This window comes from Meleagris gallopavo, chromosome 5 (assembly GCF_905368555.1).
Source record: "Meleagris gallopavo chromosome 5, MGAL_WU_HG_1.1, whole genome shotgun sequence".
NCBI lineage: Eukaryota > Metazoa > Chordata > Aves > Galliformes > Phasianidae > Meleagris > Meleagris gallopavo.
Genome location: NC_139408.1, coordinates 5,802,537 through 5,819,606, shown reverse-complemented (window position 1 = coordinate 5,819,606; position 17,070 = coordinate 5,802,537). Strand labels below are relative to the sequence as shown.

General features: G+C 43.7%; 2 protein-coding genes and 1 long non-coding RNA gene across 4 annotated transcripts in view; 1 reads left to right on the top strand and 2 right to left on the bottom strand.

Moving 5' to 3' along the window:
- Positions 1-962: 962 nt before the first annotated feature.
- Positions 963-6,550, bottom strand: TALDO1 (transaldolase 1). The gene is made up of 8 exons (XM_010710908.4): positions 6,313-6,550; positions 5,355-5,478; positions 4,926-5,033; positions 3,966-4,097; positions 3,339-3,514; positions 2,986-3,183; positions 1,867-2,012; positions 963-1,200 (listed from the first exon to the last, which is right to left on the bottom strand). Exons 1-8 carry the CDS (start codon positions 6,407-6,409, stop codon positions 1,168-1,170), a joined length of 1,014 nt encoding a protein of 337 aa, XP_010709210.2. The 5' UTR covers positions 6,410-6,550; the 3' UTR covers positions 963-1,167.
- A 371-nt stretch (positions 6,551-6,921) lies between these two features.
- Positions 6,922-17,070, bottom strand: part of EPS8L2 (EPS8 signaling adaptor L2) — a 42,054-nt gene continuing 31,905 nt past the window's right edge. For both annotated transcript variants that reach the window (XM_010710829.4, XM_031553415.2), the window contains 9 exons: positions 16,855-17,003; positions 16,561-16,687; positions 16,240-16,355; positions 13,418-13,529; positions 13,020-13,127; positions 11,833-11,974; positions 9,819-10,002; positions 9,438-9,570; positions 6,922-9,111 (listed from right to left, as the gene is read on the bottom strand). In XM_010710829.4, coding sequence (XP_010709131.1) covers positions 9,040-9,111; positions 9,438-9,570; positions 9,819-10,002; positions 11,833-11,974; positions 13,020-13,127; positions 13,418-13,529; positions 16,240-16,355; positions 16,561-16,687; positions 16,855-17,003 — 1,143 coding nt within the window. In that variant the 3' untranslated portion in view covers positions 6,922-9,039. The remainder of the gene's footprint in view (positions 9,112-9,437; positions 9,571-9,818; positions 10,003-11,832; positions 11,975-13,019; positions 13,128-13,417; positions 13,530-16,239; positions 16,356-16,560; positions 16,688-16,854; positions 17,004-17,070) is intronic.
- Positions 13,467-17,070, top strand: part of LOC116216645 (uncharacterized) — a 29,863-nt gene continuing 26,259 nt past the window's right edge. Inside the window, exons 1-2 of the long non-coding RNA XR_014883845.1 lie at positions 13,467-13,599; positions 13,746-13,794. This is a non-coding gene — a long non-coding RNA (uncharacterized LOC116216645). The remainder of the gene's footprint in view (positions 13,600-13,745; positions 13,795-17,070) is intronic.

Here is a 17,070-nt window from a genome sequence, read left to right as displayed (position 1 = left end):
AGTGCTCTCTTGGCATGTTTTTCTTGTTATTCAAACAGGCCATAGCTTGTATATAAACACTGTAGTCTTAATGCTGTTAAGTCTAGAAGTTCAGGCTTATTCATGAGGAAATAGTTAAATATTGTCTGCATACAAACAGGAACATCTAATCTGCTCTTGATGGAACAGGACCCACATAAGCCAAGAAGGTATTTAATTAGTCTTAACAAAGTACACTATGAAATGTAATCAGACGCATCCCTACTTAATTGAGAGCCCTGTAGCTGGAAAGTGATGCATTTAGGATTAGGTCATCATTCCTCAGAGAAGACTACCATATAGCTCTTATTCTTTCACAAAAAAAAAAAAAGCAGCTTATGGACAAAGAGGAAGGGAGGAGTGATAACAGAGGGCTTTTCTTGTTTAAGTAAATTTTGTGATAGGGTTGGCAGCATTCCAAGGCTAGTAGAAAGAGATGCAGTAACTTGCCCTAAAGACAATACACAAAGCTATAACCAACAATCCTGAGTTGTTGTATCCAGATGTTCATTCTGTCAGGTCAGATTAAACAGTCATGAAGTTAACAAGTAACTGCTTGACTTGGTTACCTAATTTTGAAGTAGTGTAACTCATGCTGGTGTTGTAACAATAGTACCATGTTCAGCTTCAACACAGCAATGAATTCTACCACTCAGTGAGTTGCTGCTGCCATTGCCTTGGCTGCAAAAAAAAGGGCAAGAAAGGACCAGAGCCCAGTACCTGCGGTTTCTGTACCACAGTTGGTTTCTGAAAACTGCTTTGTTTTTTTTTCAAGTCACAGTAAGACAGCATGAGAGACAACTGTTTTCTTAACATGGGAGGAACATAGACAATTAGGAGTTTACTACAAACCACAATATTATGTTCTAATAGAAACTGAACTCTTATGTCAGCTGAATCACTCAATTCCTTTTAGCAAGGAAGTAAACGCATTACAAGGAAAGTAGGTGTTAATTTGCATGTATTAACAAAGTGCCACAAAAACAATGAAGTCTTGTCCTTTTACAAATTGTTTTTTTTAAAAAGCATAATACAGAAATCTATGCATACACAACATAAGACTTTTCCAAGTAAGACATTTGTACATCCATTTAATTTGCAGGTGATCCACTCATTCAGCCTTAAGGAGTCAGGAGAACTCTGACTCTTTCACTTCCCATTCTCAGTGCTGAACATTCGTTCCTAAATAGAGAGAAATGAAAAAAAATCAGTGCCAGTTTGGGAACTGAATTTTGCTTCAGTAATGCAAGTTGTATCACTGCTGAGTAGTTGTCAGTCTACGAGTGCCTTGAACACTCATGATTAGTGCATTTATTTTTTTTTCCCCCCCAACAAACAAAATTCACTTAATTCCCTCTAGAAGACTTGCCCTATACTGGTAGAAAAGATGGTCAGCATCTGTTCTTGGAGCCTCCTACAAGGAATACAAGTGTGTCTTATTTCCAGCTTTTTGAAGATTATTATTGGTGTGTCTCAAATCACTGCTGACAGTTAACAAGTCTAGAATTAGACTTTTCACTTTGAGGCTTTTTGTTTAAGGTAAGAGCGTTATCTTGATTAGCTGTGAGTCTAAACACTGCCTTGGGCCTCAAAAACCAGATGTCTGTCTCTACATGGCATGAATTCCTTCATGAAACGCACTGGAGTTTATCAAGTTCATTCCATTCAGGTGGCCAGGTTGCAGGCTGCCTGTCCTACATAACATGCACCACCTGTACAAAACTTGAGCCAACTTGCTGACAGGTTCCTAATCCTATGTGTACCAAAAGCAATTGAGGCTTAGCTGCAGTATTTAAAGGAACATGCAAGGTGGAAAAAAGGCAGCACTGTATAGCATATAGAACCTACCTTTAACATCCTCTCTAATTTTATTGCATCTGCAGCAAATTTTCTGATCCCATCAGATAGTTTCTCCACAGCCATTTGGTCTTCATTATGGTGCCAGCGGAATGCCTTCTCATCGAGGTGGATCTTCTCGAGGTCACAGGCCTGAGCTGCACCAGGGCAATTGAAAAATAAACAAAACTCTATTATCAGATTGTTATCAGGCACCATGGACTACTTGAAAACAGTCTCAAGTTTGTGGCCATCTCCAACTGAAAAGCTGAGAGTTTTCTAACACTATTTTCAGTGTGACTTGCTCTATGAGCACGCTTCGGAAACAAGACTCAAAATGCTCATCTGCATTCTGAAGAAGGTTATCAGATCATCAGTTTCTCTCAAAATACAGTGTTCAGGGGTGTGCCTTATCTTGTATTTGTTTCTAATTGGTCTGGTACTTTCAGCAATACTACCAAGAATACTGCAGCGATATTCTAAACAAATAAGCTGAACAATAGATCTTTGATCCTTAGGCAAGTACCTAACAAAAGCTCAATTGATATACGCCTACAAGGCAGCTAGTGCCCTGTGAGTCCCAACTACAGCTGTAACAAATCTCAGCATCTGAGCTGAGGAGGAGCATTTTAATAAGACTATGGGAGCACAAGAATAATGCAATGAGAACATGCACTCAAAACCATCAAGATTAAATAAGTCTTGCGTGTGACTTCATCTCTCATATTTGTGGAAGTAAAACATCTTTTGGCATGCCAGAGCTAACAGCAGTATTAGCATAATGATTAAACTCTGCTTGGATCTCTGCTAACAATCAGTAAAATTTCATCCTGAGTATACGAAGCATAAAGTTCCTCCTCCCTGTCTTCAGGGGAAGAGACAAAGTATTTAAACATGCTCAAAACCCAGTTCCAATTAATGTACTCAGTGGGATCTGAAACCCGAAGGAAATAACCCTGTATAAGCAATTGTAGTGGCACAACTGTAAAATGATCATTTCCTTCAGAGAAGGGTCAAGGTTTAGCCTTAAAGCAGAATGGAAGCACCACAGAGCTAGATGGAACCACATACTTTAATGTTCAAGAAGAAAGGGAGTCTGAGCAAGTCTGTATTACAGTGAACTGGACTTACCCTCCTTAACACTGAGTGTGGGAGTTAGCTTCACATGCTCTTTGCTGAGCTCTGCCAAAAGCTTGGGTGAAATAGTGAGATAGTCACAGCCTGTGAGCGCTTTGATTTCTCCTGTATTTCGAAATGAAGCACCCATCACAATGGTTTTGTAGCCAAACTTCTTGTAGTAATTATAGATCTTAGTGACACTCTTCACTCCTAAAGAGAAAAAATTAGCGACTTTCAGAATGCTTCAATTGAATTATAAGTGGTTAGTTAGAACATACTAAAAACATTTGTTTCACAAGGGGATTTTTAAAGTTAATTAAAGTTTGAACATACAGCTATTGCATTCAAAAACAAGAAAAGCTAACCTGGATCTTCTGAAGCTTCATAGATTTTCTTATCTCCATTAGCAACATGCCAATCCAGGATGCGTCCTACAAATGGGGAGATCAGAGTAACCCCAGCTTCTGCACAGGCGACTGCCTGAGCAAAGGAGAACAGCAAGGTCATGTTGCAATGAATCCCGTACTCTGCTTCCAGAACCCTGCAGACATAGGCTGGCTTAAAATGGCAGTTTGCTCACCTCCTGTACATTCTAGCAGTAAGTTAATAGGTTAACCTACTGATTCCTCGACGTACATTAGAGATGTGGTACAGTTTGCAAGCTTTAAAGTTCAAAGGTAGCAGAACAAAGTTTTACACTGCCAGGCTCCCAGTGATCTATTTAATGTTTTTCATCGAACCAACTGCAGATGGCCTGATGTGACATTCTGGGTAACTTTTTATGAATGGCCTGCCCCTTGTATGAACAAACTTTTCCTAATGAACAGAAAGCTCCAGTATGCCACTATGCTTACTGCAGACCTAGCAACAGACTTCCTGGTGCTGTGCTTTCAAAACAGTTCTTTATTTTAAGTGTAGAATGTGTTTGTCAAGTGCATGTGAATAGCCAGAAGCATGCTATGAATCAGCACACCAGGTACAGAAGTACTTACTTGCCAGCCTGAATTCCTTCCCATGTTGAAGAAAGCTTTATGAGAATCCGATCTTTACCAATTCCTGCTTCCTTATAAAGGTCAATCAGACGCCTGGCCCTCTGAATCATTCCTTCTTTATCAAAAGACAACCTTTGGAACAAGAACAGGGCTTCTTCAAAGTTGTGCTTTTTTTTTTTTTTTTTTTTCTCTTTCTTTTTAATAGCCCTCTCCAAAAGAAGTAACATTCAGAACAATTGTCCTATTTTGTCAGAATTTATGTTCTAGTAGCACGGTTTTTTTCTTGGAGATGCTTCTTTGAATGTAAGCCTGACAAGGAGCACTGTGACAACACTGCTAGTGTTTGATTCAGAGCTCAATGAGACTTTCCACAAGAAAGCTATAGACTAAAACTTTTCTCAAGTTCTTCCATAATGAATGTAGAAACTGAGCATTAAAGGTGACTTGACAAGGAGCAGACAAATCCTACTTCTAAATAAACTGCTAGAACTGGTCTCTTGGAAATTGAGGGCAACATCACACAGAAAAGAATGAACAAAGCTCCAAGTATCATAGAATGGCTTGGGTTGGAAGGGACCCCAAAGATTATCAAGCTCCAGCCCCCCCGCCACATGCAGGGCCCAATCTCCACTTAAACTAGACCAGGCTGCCCAGGGCCCCCATACAGCCTGGCCTTGAACACCTCCAGGGACATATACCAGAAGCATGAGATTTCCCTTGTTTAAGGAACAGTATGAGTGCAACAAAGATCAGATCTGTGTTATTTGTTCTCATGAAGTTTTGTCACCAAGTTAAAACAAGTAAATGAACTGCACTTCATTTTCTTAAATATTAACAATACAAACCCCTGCTAGCCTTGTAACACTGAGCTGTCCAGACAAGAATGGATTTCTTCAACTCTATCGTGTCTCTCCTTGTATGTACCAAGACCTAGGGTAACCCAGAAGAAAAGGAGCCAACCTTGCATCTACTTCTGTGGACACACGGCCAGGTATCCTCTTCAATATTTCAGCTCCAAACAATACAAAAAGTTTGTCACAAGCATTTTGGATTTGCTCATCTTCTGACCTAAAAACCATGGTAGGGGAAAAAAAAAAGAAAGAAAAAAAGAAAAAAAAAAAAAAAGGCATTCAAGCCTTGCCATTAATTTAAAGATCAAGTTTCACAGCCCACTTAGGATTAAATTCCTGTGCTCAAATATGCATTGAGCAGAGCAGAAGTGGTTATGCTCTGCCTTTGGAGAAATTATACAAGCAGACGAGTGGAAAACCCACTATGTTGCTAGGATTACAAAACACTATTTGCATTAATAAAGTGTCTTAAATATACTGAGAAAAAGTTAAAAAACAAAAAAAAACAAAAAAAAACAGCCCTCAACTCTTGACTTACCCCCCAAGTTTTTTTCCATATGCAACCGCATCATCCACAAGTTTCTGGTATGCAGGCATCTGAGCAGCAGCCAGTATCAGAGATGGGTTTGTGGTGGCATCCAGGGGCTTGTATTCATCGATTGCTAAGGAAATCAAGACGACTTGTTGGAAATAATCAGTTGGCCTGAATGACGCAAAGCATTTTGCTCAGGTGTGTAAAAACAGAAACCCTCTTCCATAATCAGGTTTGCCAGCATAGCTGAATTCCAGGAATCACAGGGGGAAGAAAAGGCAAGGGAATCTCTCTTCCCCTCTGCGGTCAGGCATTTGGATTTCTGTCCAAAACTTTTAGAGCCAGAACAAAAGTAAAACTCATCTCTCAGGAAAGCTGTTAGAGCCTTATTGCACTTCACAACTTTGAGTAGCTGAAGACAACTTCTTGGTATTGGCTCTGGTGATTTTCTTGTACTGCTGGCTTCCTTCCTTCCAAGTATCCTACAGGATATCTGGCTGCCGGGCTTACCTTGAGCCCCGCACTACGCCTATTTCAGGTGATACAGCTGTTTACCAAGGCAGGCTGTGACCACGCACTGTCAGGCCCTAATCACAGCTGAGCTGCCTGGCACGCAGGGCTGACTCAGCGCTGGGGTGGGCCTCTGCAGCCCTGCAGCTACTTTACTTTTCTAGCAGTAGAGGAAAATAGCGTGTTTTTCCGTAGCTTCTCTCTAAGCAACGATTGTGATCCCAAAGCTGCTTCATTCCATACAAACAGGACACACTTCAACTCACAGCAACTGCTTGCAATAAAGCAGCGCGTGTATTCTGAAACAGATACACAACTTTAGAGAAGTATTCCAATGCATAGCAAGGCGATACTAGTAGGGACACGGCCACAGACAGGTTAAAAAAGAACACCATCAACTGCGTTAGCCACAAAGGCAACTTCCCCGCCCCTCTCCTCCCCTCCTCCCTCTCACCGTTGAAATCCCCGGTGTCGGCCACCACCGTAGTGTGGTGCTTCAGCTGCTCCAGCGCCGACTCCATCTTCTGCCGCTTCACGGGAGACACCGACATAACTCCGCAAAACGGGAGGTGTTGCGACCGCCTTAAAAGAAAGCTGCGTACCCGGAGGGGAGCCTTCCTGCGCGCGCACCAGCCGCTCGCTCCCGACACCCTCGGCCCGGGGGAGGGCGCACCACCCGCCCCGCCCAACCCGGTCTCGGGTGGGGTTGCTGCGAGCCAATCGGCGGCGCGGGGACAAGACGGACGGCAGGCAGGTGGCGAGCGGAAGAAGGAAGCTCGTCATTGGGTGGCTTGGCGACTGAGGAAGGCCGGGGATTGGCCACCTTGGTGACGTGAGATGCCGCTTGGTGCGATCCCACTGTCGACGTCATTGACGTGTTAACCGTCAATGATCCTCGCAGGGACCTCTGAGGCAAGCCAGTCGTCGCTGGTCTCCATCTGGACGCTGAGCTGCGTATTCCAGACCCACAGCCACAAGCCGTGAGGAAAAGTCAGCTCGTAACAACACTTTCTCGAGTTCTGTTGCTTACTTTGCTATCCAAAAGGAAGAGACAGAGATGAAGTTATGTGTATAACTTAACTATTTTAATAAATCTTATACAGTGCATGGTTGTATTATTTTCTCCTTCGTTCAATTACAATCAATGTACAGTGCATTACAGCATTATTTGCAGGCAGTACAAATAGAGCAGATGCACAGCTCAGTCACGTGGGAAGTTCTAAAAGTGACCCCCAATGAGGCTTACAGACACTTTTGTTGAAAGAAATGCTCCCGTAGCTACCAGCTGTTGCATACACTTCCATTCCAATCCCAAGTAACTGTAATTCTGCTGATTCTGTGCAACCTTGTACACAAACACAATAATGGTGCTGTGTTCCCAAGCTCATTTTCAATGGTTCACCAGTGTTCACTCCTGCTTCTCATCTCCACCCAAATCCAAAGCCTGAGCTTCTCAGGAGGATTGTTCTCTTCATCTCTCCCTGGCAAAGTGACTACCCTTTGCAAATTCCAGCCTTTTCAGAAGCCTTGAAGCTCCCTGCCTGCACCCTAGTTCTGCTGATGCTAACAACGTCCAGTTCAAAGACGAAGAAAACAAATAATCCATTGGGAACATTTTTGGAAGATCTAAGCCAAAGTCATTGGTATTCTCAGTTTGAGTCATCAGTCCCCTAGCCACCTGCATGGCTTTTTTCCATTGAATGACCAAGCACAGGCCCAAACCATGCCAAGACATTCACCTTTCAGGGGGTGCTTGTGCTCTGTGGAGGAAGTGAGATCATCCACAGCACCTAAAGGAGAGCACGTGAATAGGCTCTGTGCTGTCTGGGCCTGAACCCATCCAGCCAGTTAGTGTGAATGAGAAAGGTAAAGCATTCCCCATCATATTTGTTTTAGTGCATTCTTTGCAAGATTGACTGTCAGTAAAATATAGATATAAATACAGTGAGTTCACCTTGCTGTGGGCAGGAAATCTACTATACGCTTGTTTGAGCTTTTAAAACCTTGAGTAAGCTACTGATGCACAATCACTTGATTATATCTCTAGGAAAAGGGATTTTTTTCCCTCATCCCTATTTGTAGATTGTAAGAGTGAGGGAATATTTCACTAGAAAGATGCATATATATGCACATAATGTTAATAAGAGAAAGAAGAATTGAAGAACAGCGGCATCTATTAAATCAGAATTCTTTTTTTTTTTTGTTTGTTTTTCTCATGGCTACTGATTTTGTATTAAAACAGCCATTCCTTATTAGGAAACATCTCAGATTACTCTTTGCAATGAAAACCTGAAGGTGAAGGTGAGTGGTGACCATCCTGGGAATAGCTTTGGGTGTGAGCAAACAGCAGGGGCTTATCTTCTCCTTGTTTGAGGCCTGGCTTTGGCGGTGCTGCAGCTTTCTGGCCCAGGATCAGTGCCAAGGTGAAGGGCTGAGAGCCCCAGCCTCTGGGTAAGCAGGGATGATCAGGCTGAGCTCACCTATTTGCAGATCCAAATCGCTTCAAAGCCCATTTCCACTGCTGGAAGGCAGCACTCACGGGTACGGGTATTTAAGGAAGCAGCCCAGTCTTAGGCAAGGCGTGTTGCAATTCTAACCTGGTCCAACGAGAGTGCATGTGAGGACATAAAGCACAGTGAGCTGACACTGAGCCTTTGCTGGTGGGCTGCGGGGGGTATCTGCCACCGAGGACAGGAAGGGTGGGGGGGAAAGGAACTATTTCTGAGGCCCAAACTCCTCTAAGCGTTCAGGCTGACTTGTTCTGTGCTAGGTGCCGTGCCCTCTGCTCCCAAGGAGACTGGGAGCACAGACAACCCAGAGTTTAAAAACTCTGTATTGTTTTGTTTTGTTTTCTTGAATCCAGTCATTGTCATACATTCATACCCGTGTGAATCCTCATCTGATCTGATCACATGCACATACAATTTCAGTATAAAATATATAGATATATATATATATATATAAAAAAAAAAAACTTCATGCAACATTAAAACACCTTTCCCAAACGGGATATGGTCTTAGTGTCTATCCTTATCAACAGTGTTTGAGGAATTGTCCCTTTGATGGCAATTACACTGCTAACTGTGGAGCACTGCTGTCTCTTGTCTAGACTGGGGATCATTGCTTTAATTCCCTTTTTCTGCATTACTACGACTAATAGCTGAAAGAAAGCAGATAGATTTTAATTAGCAGAATCAATCCTCTCCTGGCGACGCTTCATAATTTCTTGGAGCTCTGTCTCCCCTCTGTTTTTCTAGAATGGAAACAAAAAAAGGAAGTTTGAATTTTAACTTCAATCTGTGGTTTAGAATTATAATATCTAACTAATTCCAGAAGAGCAAGTATCAAAGAGAACAGCAAAAAGGCAGACTCTACAGTGGAGACAGTGATCTGTCTTACAGATTTGGGACCCTTCTGCTTAAAAGAATTCTCATCATTTTTAGTGCTAATTTTGTTGGTTGCTTGCTTTAGATTTTGTCTTTTTTTAAATTGTACTCTTAAAATGCTTGTTTAATGGGACATCCAACACTGCTGATACAGGCATCCTTTTGGGTAGGAGTTGCCCAGACAGCTGCTTACCTCCAGCTGGTTTTTTTCCACCGTGATTTTACTGTACACTCGGTTCCCCTCATCACCACACACTTTTTTCAGCTCCTCTCTGTTCAGGGAGAAAAGCTGTGCTCCAGTAAGGATGCCAAGGTGTTCCACCGTCCTGGGAAGACACAAAATTAGTAGTTAAAACCAGTGCCATATGTGGTCTTCACCAGTGAAGGATGTGCATTTGGCTGTGAGTTGTGAGGATCAGCAAGACCGTGGCTTTATTTGCAGCTGCTGTTAGATCTACTGTGTTGTAAGATGGTATTTACTTGATAGCACAGAAAAAAAGAGCCAGTTTGGGCTCCAAATGTACTTTCTTAAATGAAGAACCAACCTTTCAACTGGCAGTAGTGCTGATCTTACCCTTTGCTGAACGACTTTGCCTCCAGCCACGCTTTGACTTCTTCAGCACTGGATTCGAAGGTGAGGGGCACAAAAACTTCCTGAGGCTTCTCCACTCTGAAATTCCTCTGGGGAGGCTGAATTTTACTGTTTGTGATCTTTTTTAGCAACTCATCATTCACCTCATCCATTTGATGCAGAAGTTCTGGGGAAACAAGGCACACTTTTTAGAGCACCTTCAAACTGTGATCAAGAACAGATTTGTAGAGGGAGTTCATCAAGGTTTTGGATGGTGGCAAACTGATGGAGCAGGATTTCCTTGCCTTTCCTCCCAAGACTGTCAACTTCTTTTGGCTTTTGAATCATCACTTTTTCTTTAGAAGAAAGCTAGATTTCTCCACTGCTCCTCCAGAATGATGGAGAGGAGGTATCACAAAACAACAGCCAAATGCCCATCATCTGCACAGCGGTCACTGAACCTAAAAAGCTGCTTCAACTAAGTGCCAGTAAGCACATATTTTTACCTAATTTATATAAAAATATATTGCGACTGATCTCTTGTTTCTTGTGTTGCTACCATCTCCCATTCTTCACGCTTCATTCAAGCCTAGCAGCATTTTGCTCAGCAATGTAAAACACCTGATCTGGCAGTGACTTTGCTGCCATCAGTGCTATCAGGTGGTGACAAGGGATCCCCTGCTCCCCTGCCCTGTGATGCTGTTGTGTTTTTGCTTTAGACGATTATCTTCCTGTCTTGAGTTACTTAGTTCCCTTCAGGCTACTGAGATAAGGAAATTGCCCTGCAAACTTAGTGGCAGAGAGGGGAAAAGAAAACCCAGAGCACATGAGACAGCAGAAGTCAGAGAGGCCTAACTGTGTTTTTGAAAGCAGGTTCCCATTTTTCTGTGTCTCTGTGTTGCTATTTTCTTCCCATTGCCTCCTTGCCATTAGCTGACATGTGATGACCCACAAGAGCCTTCTTTTTAAGCTGTAGTCCTGCTCCCTGCACTCTTCAGTCCTCACTGTGATTTCTGACAATCTGCAGATCTTCAGTCAATCTGCAATCTTCAGCCTTCAGCTTTTGCCTTGCAACTAAATAGAAGTGGGAGGAAGCCTGAACTGGGAGTGACTAGTTCAGCTCCAGTGACACATCACCCAGTATCACTTTTTCCATGAAACTCCTGAAGGCTGAGGAGAATAACTCAATGTTATTAATAGATATGTGACTACAGTGTCTGTAATGTGGGGCTTTCCACTGTCCCAGAAGAGCTTCTGCTTCAAGGAGAATACAGGAGGTGAAGAGGAGATGAACTCTGGCTATGGCTGTCAGCAGCCAGTATGCTACAATTGTGTTTAGGATGAGGCAAGGGGGTGAGGTGTGCAAGGATCGTAGTCTTGCTCATGCTCCTTGTCTCTGTATGGCTTCTGCAGAGGGAGGGTGTGATGTACATCTCATATGTGACAGATCTGGTGGCTGGGATTTCCTTGGAACCATTCAAAGGAACAGGCCAGCTGGGCACTGCATGTGTGACAGGAGACAAGAGCAAAGGAAGTGAGAGAAAGGGATTGACCTGAGTGGGGATGGCTGCTTGGACACAAGTCAGGCTGAAGGGAAAGGAGGCTCTCTCCTTGGGAAGAGGAAGGCCAAGCTGGAAGAAGGGTTAAGACGATATTAAATCACTTTTTTGCCCTCCTTTTCTCAGCTGCCTGAGCTCAGTCAGTGAGCTCCTCAGAGCTGCTCTGCTGGCTGGAATTTCCTCTCTACATCTCTTCTAAAACCACTGCCGCACTTGTGCTTATCACTAAAGCTGCACTCACTTCTTGTGCAAAGTCTCATGAGAGGGGATCTGCATTTGGTAGGTTGCCATGGCCACATACACCCAGACATAGCAGGCAGATCATTATGATAAAGGTAAAGAAAGAGAAGAAACCACAGGGAGTGGACACAAGCACACATTCACAAAAAAGTCCTGAAACATAGAGCTGCCTGAGAGCAGCATATGTGGTGTAAAGGAAGCAAATGAGAGGCACATACGTTCTTTGGCATCCTGAGGAGAGCTGCGTGACAACATTTCACTTCCCCATTTATCCCCAGCATAGCTGGCAGGCAGCTTGTGAGTTGGGCTGGATGGCCCATATCCTCTGGGACCCGGGTCTCCTTTGTACCTCTGGTTAGCCTGGATGATCAAGAAAATAAACTTGTAAGAGTATTTCTTTTTGTCATTTCCTGCGTTTTATTTACTTATTGTTTTCAGATATTTTGTCTCCCTGCCATGGTAACAAATGGAGGGACAAATTGCTGTGTCCTCCTTGTGAGGGTCTTCCTCCACTCAGGATGTACTGTGTGGAACTGAGTTCAATTCTGGGGCCTCACAGAAATAAGCACAGGAAGAAAACAATCCAAAATCCCATTTGGAGCTAAAACAACAGTGCTCCAGTAACTGGATGTTGAGTGGGACTATTGCCAAGTGCCCAGAGCAGTCTGGAAAGAGGCTTTTTATATTTTCTTAATTAAACTTTTTGTCCAAAGGCCTTCTGGAGCACCTTATCCTTTGCCCAGCTTGAGAAATACCAAAGGGGGGGAAGAAATTCCATGCTTCCTTCAGGCATTTGGAGCTCTCTGTCACATTTTTGCAATGTGAGGTGCTTGAGAGTGGTATTCACTCAATGCTCACTTGGCTGGGATTTCAGGCTGCCTCTACTCCAGTAGTTTGTTCCTACTGCTGAACTGAATTGGTGAGAGAACCGTCTGGTCTTAAATTCCCAACAGCAACAACAACTATCCTCAACTATCCTCAGTTTGCTTTGGTGGCAAAAAGTGCTCTTATGGCTGCATTAGCTCTCTCATCCTGCTTACAGTACAGCCCTGAAAACATCAGTTTCACAACTGAGGAGGTGGTAAACTGTAGGCTGAGAAGTACATGAGCCTGACGGAAGGTACTAACAAGAGGTGAAACTACTTTAAGCCCCTGTAGCCAGCAGATATTTGGGGACCGCTCTGTGTGAGACCTTTTATCTGCTTGGGACGGCTGCGCACAGCGCAGGGGGAGACAAACAGTGGCAAAATGTGGTAGTTTATCACAGTAACCTCCTGGACCCCAGCTCATGTGCTTGTGAGGGTTCCTGCTGTCCTGCACGTGATATCCTAAGAAATCCAGGCTATTCCCAATGGCTGATTATGCCCTGCTACAGGCTGGCAATTAAGATCACCTGGTTACACACCTGTTCGAGCTCCTCCAGTTTCACCACATCCAGGATGTTATAAGGGACATAACCAGCCTGCCCACTCCGGTTGAGCAACTTCCACCACTGCTTATTGTCTTCCAGCACCTGACAGAGAGAGGGAAAAAGATTGCTGGTGAGACCATCTGATTTCTGGCTTATGTAAGTGGGACACATTGGAAAGAAATGGCACACTGAAGTGGTTGGACTAATATTGCTGAGACTAACAGATCTGCTGCACTGATGTGCAGTTCTGGAGTGAAGCCTTTCCTGAAAAGCATCACAATTTATCCTAACGATGAAAAGGGGAACTCTGCTCGTTTTTGTCTCTCCACTGTTGAGATCTTTATCTTGCCCCTACAAGGGGAGGAGAGCACACCTCTGGGCACATTGCTCACCTCCAGAATTTCATCCTTCAGCACTGAGAGTTCATTGGCATTTCGTGCTGTGAAATCATAGCGGATTTTGGCATATCTCTTCGGCTGAGCCATTCCCTGCGCCTCAAAATTCCTGCAGGAGAGACAAGGAAGATTTTTAGAGGAGACCTATTGAAGAACTAAGGCCATACAGGTCCACACAGGTGATGGCTGTGCAAGTGCAGGTTGAACCGGTTGTGTTTGTGTTAGAAGGGGAAGTGCCCCTCTGCTCCTTGGCAGGGAGAAGGGGTGTCAAACATGAGCGTAGGTAGAACTGACTGGAAATCTGTGCTTTGTTCTTTATTTCCAGCAGGCAACACTGAGCTACTGAAAGAGAATTCTGCAGATCCATAGGAAAAGTGAGTTGAATGTTTCTATTCTACACTTAGTGGGAGGAGAAAAGCGTTCAAGTGTATTGCTTGGAGATTTGTGGCAGAAGAATGCATAGCTTTCTATGTTAAACCAGTTTTTCGTTTGGAAAGGAGAAATAAATGCAGTAGGTTGTCCAAGGTGGAAATGTGAAGTGAAAGATTTTGTTTGGCCCAAGCTGAAATGTGTTGTTTTTTGGTTTTTTTTTCCTCTTTTTTTCCTGGCTTAGGAAAAAATGTGCCTATCTCATCTTTTTCTCTCTAGTTGGGGTGGGCATAGTGTTATTTTTTAATCCCAAATATGCGTGCAGTATGGGTAAAGCCGCATTGCCTGGCTGTTTAAGTGTAGACAGGAAATATTTTAATGCATTTTTTGTGGATCTTTCTGCCTATGACTCACAAGCATGTACACAATCCAAGGGAGTTCCAGCTGCTTATGTTCACAACAAACATGCCAACAGGGTGTGAGGTTCTCGTCCTGTGGAGCTACCCCAGTTTATATCAAGGTCCATGTAATTTGATGAAGCCAGTTATATAGCTGCAGGTGGGCTGAGAAAGGTGCAACCCATTGGCTCATTGACTTGGTACCACGCTTAATTCTGCAGCATAGCCTTCAGTTCACTTGATTTGAGATGGCTTTCAGTCTAGTTACCAAAGTATTGTGCAGTCTTTCAAACGGATGGAATTTACCAGTCAAGAAAGGGAGTGGTGGCCTTACCCTGCAGTGCCCTGAAGGCAGGGAGAGGGGTGAAAAGCCTGAGTTACACAGGAAGGACTTATTCTGTACCATTTCAGAATGTAAATGAGTCACAAGGAAAGAAGACAGCTGGAGGATGATGAAGGTAATGTGTGTTTTGCATGCATTTAGGTTTTACATGTGAGCATCACTGTTTATTATAATACTGCCTAGGGCTTTCATGACACTTCTCTGCAGCCCAGAGCCCTGTTATAAATAATAATACATGCATGGGTGCTCTTGCTAATATAGAGTCTGTTGGTTAGAAAACTATAGCAGAAAATATTCTGTCCCAGGGCTGTGATGTTGGCAGTCATCTGGGCAGACTTGGTTGAAGCCTGCTCTGGACTGAAGAGTCATGGAAACATACTCAATTATAGCATCTGCTTCAGTGCCATTAACTTGGGTGGCTTTTTTTCTTACATATAAAATAAGGGAAAGGTGCTGTTGATAGTCTGAAAGGTAGGTAAAAAGGAAAAAAGGTATCCTCATCTACTCTTCCATGAGCTCATGCTGTAGTTAGGCTGGGTGGTGTTGCATGGAAATGGTCACTGTGGTGAAATGGCACGCTGCTAATTTGTATTCCACTCAATATGACCATGCCCTGGTTGAGTTTGTGATCTCGAGAAATGTGGGCCTGACTAAGAATGGGGTCAGCACCCAGAACTTCAGGAGAACAAACTTCAGGCTGTTTGAGGAGCACCTGCATCCCTGGAGGTGTTCTTGGCCAGCTTGGATGGGCCTCTGGCAACCTCATCTAGTGGCTGGAACCTGATGATCCTTGAGGTGCCTCCCAACCTAAGTCATTCTATGATTCTATGATTTATTATTTACTTATGCTAAGACTAACAGGTAGAACTGTTTTCTTCTCTGCATTGCCTACCAGTCACTTAAGATGGGTTTAAACGTTCTCATGTAAACTGATTTCTTATTTTTCACAACATCGCTGACCAAAAATAGAATTGGAGAAGTGAATCTGTTACCATAATTCTCTTTCCACTCAGTACACTGTTTCTGCACCATTTTATGATCACAACAGGACATTTGGGGAGGCAAATGGGCAGAACAAGTTCTTTTGCTGTTGCAATTGGATTTGAAGATTTTACTGTGAATCTGAACATTTTATAACAGCAGTAAAGCTTGTAAGTCTTTTTGGATTCGAATATTAAAACGTGAAACAAACAGTGTGCCTTTAGGCTTTTTTTTTTTTTTTCCAGCCCAGTGCTGGCTTTGGAAAAGTCCATGGTTAATTGCTTTGCTGTGTCTGGACTTCCAGCCTTTAACATTTCATGGCTCATTAGTGTAATCCAGACCTGTGCTTGTGCAGAGAGAACTTCATGTCAAATCACTGCAAAGCGAAGTATGGTAAAGAATTCATCTGTAATTTGGGAAGAGTTTGTTTGAGCTTGGAGGTCTTGGGAAACATTAAAAGGCACATGATGCTTAGCATCACTTTGGTGAGTTGATGTTATGGAATGACATGTTGACAGACTAATGAGGCCAGCCAGGAGCTTTGCCTCTTCTGGCAGAAAGCACTTGCAGCTCATTTCCTTATAGACCTGATTACAGAGTTCTCTCTACTTTGGCCCCAAGTCCATCTGCCAGGCTTCCAAAATGCCTTGTTATCATGATGTGGGTGCCGCTGAGGTTACTTGGGGAAGGCCAAGGCACTGTTTTGCAGGGTGGTGTTGGTACGTTACCTATTTACATGCTGAGTTACGTTCTGCTTAAAGGCATCCACAGCTTGTGTCTGATCAGCTGCCTGGCCACGCTTGAGCGAGGAGTTACGGTAGGGATATCCATTGGCTGATGATAGCTGGAAGGGGAAAAACGGAGTCAGCGGTGCCACTGTGGAAAGGGGGAAGCTGCAACAGAGGGAAAGGAGAGCCTGACAGCTTTGGTCTCCCTGGGTTCCTCTGCTGCCACATGCAGAGGCTGGAGAAATTAGCTGTAGGCTGTGCAGATCCTTCTGAAGAAGAGAAAGGAAAGGTGAAAGGAATGGTCCAGAGCACAAAACTCACCTCTTCTTGCAAGTGCCCAATGTCTATTTCCCAGGGAGCTCCGCGGAAGATTTCTATGGGTGGTTCCCAACCATTGCGGAATTTGGGGATGTAGGTAGGAATGTTTGCTTCTCGGGGCCATTCAGCCCTAGAATGTGAAGCAGGGAAGAAGTAGATGGTGAGAAAGTAACATCTGTCGGAAAGCCACCAGTACTGTGTGCCAGGGAGAGAGCCAAAGATGACGTAGCTGTAAAATCAAGCATCGCCTGCCTTAAGAGCCTGGGATTGCTGGTGAGATAACAGCTCTGTCCTCACCTGGATCTGGTCCATGCCTCTCCCAGGGAGTCCCAGAGGCTTATCTCTTTTGGTGTCAGGTGTCCTTTGAGGAAATCTGTGGCATCTTTAGAAAGAAGTGGATTGATGACAGACCTGGCAAGCTCAGGGCCACCACAGCTATTGATGATCTGAATTACAACACAGACACAGAGGAGTATGAGAGATTTTGCAGGAAAGGTTCAAAATATCATGAAA

Coding starts and splice junctions, on each gene's coding strand:
- TALDO1 (XM_010710908.4), bottom strand. CDS start 6,409: ATGTCGGTGTCTCCCGTGAAGCGGCAGAAGATGGAGTCGGCGCTGGAG. Junction 5,034..5,354: donor TATGGAAAAAAACTTGGGGG/GTAAGTCAAGAG, acceptor CATGGTTTTTAG/GTCAGAAGATGAGCAAATCC. Junction 3,184..3,338: donor TGAAGCTTCAGAAGATCCAG/GTTAGCTTTTCT, acceptor TTTTCTCTTTAG/GAGTGAAGAGTGTCACTAAG.